Genomic DNA, 7,484 nt, shown 5'->3' with positions numbered 1-7,484 from the left:
CCACAGAAAAATCCTCTGACTCATAAGTCAGACGGACTACTCGAGGCAACATATGTGACGCTTCAAAAAAGCGAGACCAGCATGCACTGCTGTTTGTATATGAACTTCGGTGACTCCTATTAACCACTAAATGAGCACTGGAATTCTGTACAGTCGCAGGTGCTTTTGTGAGTGATACCCTACATCCATTCGGAATATGAGCGTAATTCAGTGAGGTTTGCAAGACGTCAGCTCAAGCACAGCAGAGAGGTTTGCAAGACGTCAGCTCAAGCACAGGGGATAAAAGAGCCGGATAGAATCGGATGCTCTAGAAATGCGGAAAGCTGGTGCAGGTGTGAAGTTGCAAATGCTTATTCGCTCTGTGCACAAAACGGGTCTCATCGGAATGCTCGAGAAATGCAGAAAGCTAGTGCAGGTATGAAGTTGCAAATGCTTATTCGCCCTGTGCACAAAACGGGTCCCAGAATCGACTTAGCGCGGCCACGAAGCGCACTATAGAGGGGTTTATTTGACGCTAACAGTCGTCTCGAACACCCGACTGAGTGGTTTCGACAATCATCGCCTTCGTATCAATGTCTCAAATTTAGCTTCGTCAAACCCAGTAATGTGCCAGTGAGCTTGGGATTGTCTTCATTTTATGAATTGATGAGTGTCTGAAACGACGTAAGGCCATGAATCATATGAGCTCCCAATAATTTTTATTCAGTGTGTGGCGTTTTTACGACTCAGACTAATTTGGGAACATAAATGCAAAATGGTGTCAATCAGTTACCGCGGCTCCACTGAGTAAAGGTACTTAAAGTGTTATGACCCGCTGAATGGTCGGGCAACTCTGTGTCGGTCCCATGGCTTCCTTCTCCGCTACTAAGACATACCAAAAGGCACGTTATCTTCAGATAGCCCCCTCTGGATACAAAGAAAGATCATTGAAACCGTATTTGAAGGGACATCGCAGAATGTTCCACAAGGTCATGCTTGAATCTCCGTGAGAGTGCGAGAATCGTCAAGTCAAACGTGCTAGATCGAGATTGGCTGGCATTCTGACCAATCAGGGCATGCCCCTGTTTCGTCCATAGCCTGCGCGTGACACCCGTCCAAGCGGTGTGATCTTCGATGTTTAGATGCGGCTGACCACCGAAAACGTAGCGACATCTGCAGCCGTATGATAACGAGAAATTCGGAATGGTTTGGCTGTTACACCCTTCAACGGCCTAAGCACCTCGATCTCTGCATCTAGATTTCCCCTGTCTAGGTTTGGCCAACCTGGCAATACCCCAGTTCTCGTGCTTCCTTCGGGTGGAATGACAGCTAGGCACCAGAAGGGTGTTACAGCTGAACGAATTTTTATCCATGCAAACCGAAGGAAGCGAGGCTAACTTCAGCTGTAACATTGATTGGCTTCAGTATTGCTACAACTTCTGCAATCAGGCGAAACACGAGCCAGGAGGCATCAGTTAGGGGATGCGTTGACCACATATTCACATTGCGTCATGCTTGTGTAGCGTTACGAATGCTGCTGATCATGGTGGTCACATGGTGCCTTCTGCATGCCAACCAACCTACAATATATACCGACTATACTAGCAGTGCGTGACGTGGATCAATTACTGATCGTCGATCGTTATGGAACACCAGTGTTGTTCCAGCTCACGCGCTTGTTCATTGCTTTTTCTCGTGGCGCTTTTCCAGGGGCGCGCAAGATGCGAACACCACGCCTGGCCATTGGGACGCCAGTAGACCCAAATGTGCAACAAGTCTGCGGAAACCACGCATTGAAGTCCCTTGTGTTGACTCTTACAAGGCTGTACAGTTCTCAGTCTTGCAAGATACAATCCAGGTAGACGGACTGAAGGCTAGGAGCTCTAACCTTCTAGATAACTATTTGGTTCCAATGGGCGGCTTCAAAGACCTGTACACGAACCACTACGGAACAGCCAAGCAATGACACTAGATTATATAGGTGAAGAAAGTAAATGAAACGAAACCCGTCTCGCCAGAACAAATGATTCTCTCGCGCTATGACAAAAGGCTACGAGATTTGCCAGAAGACGTGAATCTCGTTTCGAGCTGTGTTGCTTTCGGCAAACGTTTTCATCGCTTGTGTGGTTTCAACCTCGTAAATGTTCGGTGCGTGTTGCAAGTGGAAAATTTCTTTAGCGAGTATAGAAGAAAGCTGAAACGATGATCGGTCTAATACAAATATATGCCCAACTACTCGTCCACTCCCGGATCTGGAAAGCAGTCCGACTTCAACTGTGGAGAGCCGAATAAACCGGAGATCGCTTAGGTCATCGAACAAGTGAAGGACAAAAAAGCGGAAGATGGGATATCAGTTGAGGTCCACACATCTTGCGTCTCGGTACTTCTCGATATTTTGACCTGCATTTAATCTTGCTACTGTTGATTCTGTGTGGATGTTACCCCAGAATTCTGAATTCCATATAGCTCACTAAGGCCCATCGCTCGTCAGCATATTTGCGGGTTCGGATGTACGGGGAAGATACCACTGGACCGACTTCGAACCCGGCGTACAACAAGGTTGTCCACTATTATCTTTCATTTTAGCTATTAGTTAGTCAATTGAACGAGAGGCCACTGGAGTGATACTGTGGTGTTTCTTTATGTCCTGCAGCCATGATACATTGATGACAGTGATGACTTTCTTCACGAGGGCAGTCACTGCTTATGTGGTAACCAGAGAGGGATTGAGACTAAGAGGTACCTCGTTGGCCACCTCACACTCCCGCAGGCATCATAGCTGTGCCGTTTGTGCAAACGACCGGAATCCTGTTGTCCCTTGATGAGTTCGAAACTATCGGTATGACAGCACTGATCATGTCTGCTCAGAAGTACATGAACGTAATCTACTCCTTATATTCACGTTCTTTTTGTTTTGTGACGAGCTTTCCAAAAAGTTCACACAAAAATCGTCCGGAAGATATCCTCATTCCTGAAAGTTTTCATCGTTGACGAAATAATTGGATGAATACTTGGATACTTGCATCCAAATCGTTTCTAGAGAAAAAAAAATTGAGGACCTAAAGTGTGCAGAAGACATCGATTGGTGGAAAACACTGGTCATTAGGTAAACAATACAATAATAATAATAACAATAATAATAAGTACCATGGACCCTTCATTATACGCCCTGAATCTAAGAGATACAAGGTCAAGTCTGGGAATGTGCAGTAACTGAACACATCCTTTGAAGATCAAGAAGCACTGGAGGTTGTGGAGAGTTTCACTACCTCAACAGTTATATCACCTCTGAAGAAAGTCGGTGTGCGGATTCCAAAGGCTCGAATCACCCAAGCCAGTTTGCGTTACTTGTGGCACCAAAAAGACGTCACAAAATCTCACGGGTTGTACGCCGCAGGTTGTAGTACGCGTTGTATTGTGGTTATCAGGCTTGTTCTGTGGCCGCGGATGATCTGAGGCATCCTTGGACATTTGGTCATTGCCTGACGGCGCCAGCGCGAAAGCTAATGAAGGGAGTTGTTGATACCTCAGTCACAGACATCACACGGCTTCATCAACCGCGGTGGATAGGCTATCGTCTGGTCGCTCCGAGTCAACGTCAGTAGAGCTGAGTGTTCTGTCTCCTTTGGAATGATGCAAACTGTGGGGTGGGCAACATGTCCTTGAAGTAAAAACCGTCCAGATATAACATCTTTTCGGTGCCTAGCCGCCGTGCCACGCGAAGGAAGCACGAGGGACCGGTATACTGTCAGGTCGCCATTGCCTAGAGCGGAGCAGTCGAGATGCCGGGGTCGAGTTCGAACCTTGCGGTCAGTAGGTTTGTACCTTAACCACTGAGCTATCTCGACCTGAAGAAAAGGTTTGACGGTGATTGTGCGAAGTTAGGTTGTTGTCTGTACAATCCGAATCCCGGGATGAGGTCCTTTGGAGCCGATGAGAGATATGGCGGCTAGCCGATGTCCGTGGCATCCGTACTGTCAATTTGCCTATGGATTATCTCATTAAGTGTTTGTAGGTGTTGGCACTCCAGAATTACTGTGGTAGGTTAATACGAAGTCACTCCTTTATCCGCCCTTTTCTGCTTTAAGGCTTTAAAGGTAGCTAAGGAAACCCTGATAGTTGTACGGCGGTGAAGCGCCAGTGTAAACACTGATGCTGCTGTCATTGACAGTGATTACGGCGGCAGTGATAACACCCCACCTCAGCCATCCGCAGACCTCACTACGGACAGCGGTAACGAACAAACTTTTCAAAGACCGGAGCAAAGTTATGGGGTCACGTTCAGCTCACATCCAAGATTCCGTCACGGAATATCGATGTGCTTTGCTTGCTGCTGATCACGCCGAAAAATATCAACTTGCTATTGAGTACAAGAGTCTCGGTTATCCGATTCCACCATTTTCTCCATGCATTTGAGTACGAGAGCAAACACTCAACCAAATCGCTGTTGAAATTGTCTCAACTTTTGGAGACCATACCACAAGCAGGAGAGAATCGGTCGCGTGCTGTCTTCGGGTTTCGAGCAGTTTTCCAGTACTATGCGTATCAAAGCAAAAGAAACTTCAAGTCTCAGTTCAACGGGCATCCTACTACGGCTTCGGTGTTGTGGCCCCTCGTCCGTTCCCATAGGCTCGCTGAGTAACTGCGAAGTGCAAGAGATGTCACCCGGTTTGAAGAATAATAAACCACTGAGGTAGACCACCTGTCGTCTGAGTTTGGGTGAATACCAAAACAACTTATTGGCCTTTCGAACCACCGTTAGACGGGTGGTTTGGTCACTATCGTTTCACATGCCCGGTCTCTCCAAACTGAATATGTAGGACGAGCTACCGTGATCGACGGCGGTTGCTGAGTGTTGTGACAGAGACTGGTTACAATTCCCAAACGTAGCTGCTGGTCGTCCTTGATAAGCAGCAGCAACTGCTAACCGATTTATTTTTTTTCACTTGTGAAATAAAGTACACATTTGTATGCTTTGGGAATAGGTATATGTACTGCTAACGCACCAAGACGCAATGCCCATGTTTAAAAGCATTTTGTTTGCACAGAACACACCAACAAATGACAGACCAGCCACCCTATGTCCTTCTGGAAACAACGTATGTTATATTATTTTTCCATTTACCCATCCATTAAGCCAGGGCACTGTTGCTGTGGAGTTGTACTGGAAACATGCTCCGAAAACATGTATGAACTTTGCCGAGCTAGCCAAACGAGGATATTATAACAACGTTTCATTTCACCGCATCATCCGCGATTTCATGATTCAAGGCGGTGATCCCACTGGTACCGGTCGGGGTGGAGCCTCCATCTATGGCAACTATTTCGAAGATGAAATCCACCCAGATCTCAAGCACACAGGTTCGTCTGCTTATTCTATCCGTTCTTATGAAACTTAACTTTACAACTCTTAGGCGCTGGTATTGTTTCCATGGCTAACGCTGGCCCAAATACGAATGGGAGTCAGTTCTTCATCACTCTTGCTCCGACACAGTGGCTGGATGGGAAACATACTATATTTGGCCGTGTTGCCTCCGGAATGAAAGTCGTTCAACGAATGGGCATGGTCGATGTGGATCATATGGATCGACCGAAAGATCCTCTACGGATCATAAAAGCACATACTGCATTTACGTTGTAACAGCAACACTCTTCCTTATCTTTGAACAAATTGTACAGTCCTGCCTTTTGAAAATAGCTGCTCCTAATTTGCCGTAGGTTCCTGCGCGGGGACTAGTATATAAGGCAGACAGAAGACAGATGCGGAGACCGCCGGACGATAGATGCAAATGCGGTATTTTCTTAGGTTATAGCCGTTTCACAATCGTCGTCCTTGCACCTTAGGATGTCTGTGAGAGACTGGCACTACATACATTCCTCGCCCTTCTCGTTAGTATTAGGCTTCCATTAGATGAATAACGGCTTTTCGGCACTGAAGCTTGCGTGCTCAGAACGTGTTACGCTCTCCTACGTGTATTCACGTCGATTCCATTGTGGTATTGCTTTGAGGTGGGACATTGTGGTTTTAAAGATTGCACGAAAACTATGGTTGGCCGACGAATGTTACTGCCGAGATAAGTTGGCGAAAGGTGCGTTGGTAAGCTGGAAACGTAGCCAACTGACAACCACGTACTTTTAGACACTGATACAGAAGTAAGCCATCAACGTGGGCGGGTGAGGATAATATACAATGGACATGTTGCGTGTTTTATGGTTGTTTTCAGGTTCAGAACATCAGCGTGAGCGCTCAGCTGTATTTTCTGTTGTATTTCCCCGGTATTCCTCACTTAATAATCGGTTCTGCGTCGGCGTCACATTACACACTTCTTAGTTGATAAACTGACGGGGTGGACTCAATGCACGATTGTAAGGTCAAAAGACAGTATTTTGTCTGAGTGCTTCATATTGGGTGAGCGCACAACAAAGCCGGGTATTTTAAAGTGAAATGCATACAATGCTCGCGAGCAGGCGGAACCAAGGAAGCAAAATAAGTCAAAAGTCGATTAAAAACACGTGGATCACTTGAAAAGTCGAGTTCGCAATGCTTACGAGATCAGCAGCAGAGAAACGGAACTGATTAAAACACGTATATCAAACGTAGAATAAGCGGACGAAATGCGGTGCTGCGACAATGGTTACGCAAAAGCGCAGTCTGGCTTTTGAAGTGCAAGAAGTAGTTGGAAGACGCTCATTTTTTCTTTTTAAATGTGTTGCCCATTTTTGCCTGTTCAGCCCACTGTTTTCGACGTTCGAAAGCGGCCATTTCTTCCTCCAAAACTCTCTTTTTATCCTCCAACTTTTTCTTCTCCTCCGCATGACTGCGTTTAAGGGCCTCGAATTTTGACTGTAGCTATACGGTAGAAAAAAGTGAACGGATAACCGTAAAATCGTCAAATAACGATGCACTTCTGTATAAGACCGAAGTTGCGACAGTAGCGGGGTTGCCAGATTCATCGCACACAAATGGGATCCAGTAAATTTTGTTTTATACTTCACGCAAGGCATTGATAACACATCAAGAATTCAGAACGAAAAATGGCGAAATGGTTCAAAAAACGACAGTCAAGGGAGACCGTATCGGGACTTACACATCCAATGTGGGATGATTACCAAACCATGAGCAAAATGGACAATTTTCATTGTATTCAGCTTTATAAATGGGTGAGCTAGCGGCAGCTGTTGAGGATTAGCGATTTACGGCACTCGGGCGGTTCGCCACAGTCCACCCCAAAATAAGCCTTGATANCAGCAACACTCTTCCTTATCTTTGAACAAATTGTACAGTTCTGCCTTTTGAAAACAGCTGTTCCTAATTTTTTCGTAGTTTCCTGCGCGGGGACTAGTATATAAGTCAGACAGAAGACAGATCCGGAGACCGCCGGACGATACATGCAAATGCGGTATTTTCTTAGGTTATAGCCGTTTCACAATCGTCGTCCTTGCACCTTAGGATGTCTGTGAGAGACTGGCACTACATACATTCCTCGCCCTTCTCGTTAGTATTA

At 46.1% G+C, this 7,484-nt stretch overlaps 2 protein-coding genes across 2 annotated transcripts; one reads left to right on the top strand and one right to left on the bottom strand.

The window, feature by feature from the left end:
* Positions 1 to 2,895: 2,895 nt before the first annotated feature.
* On the top strand, positions 2,896 to 6,031 carry T265_07785 (hypothetical protein; the record flags this gene model as incomplete). The annotated part of the gene is made up of 2 exons (XM_009173397.1): positions 2,896 to 5,340; positions 5,394 to 6,031. 2 exons carry the CDS (start codon positions 4,995 to 4,997, stop codon positions 5,618 to 5,620), a joined length of 573 nt encoding a protein of 190 aa, XP_009171661.1.
* Positions 6,032 to 6,667: 636 nt separating this feature from the next.
* T265_07784 (hypothetical protein) lies at positions 6,668 to 7,119 on the bottom strand (the record flags this gene model as incomplete). Its single annotated transcript, XM_009173396.1, has 2 exons — positions 6,668 to 6,829; positions 7,090 to 7,119. The coding sequence occupies 2 exons, from the start codon at positions 7,117 to 7,119 to the stop codon at positions 6,668 to 6,670; spliced, it is 192 nt and encodes a 63-aa protein (XP_009171660.1).
* Between the last annotated feature and the right edge of the window lie 365 nt (positions 7,120 to 7,484).

Source organism: Opisthorchis viverrini (genome assembly GCF_000715545.1).
Source record: "Opisthorchis viverrini unplaced genomic scaffold opera_v5_188, whole genome shotgun sequence".
Taxonomy (NCBI): domain Eukaryota; kingdom Metazoa; phylum Platyhelminthes; class Trematoda; order Opisthorchiida; family Opisthorchiidae; genus Opisthorchis; species Opisthorchis viverrini.
The sequence above is the reverse complement of the archived record's forward strand: the minus strand, read 5'-3'. Positions and strand labels throughout refer to the sequence as shown.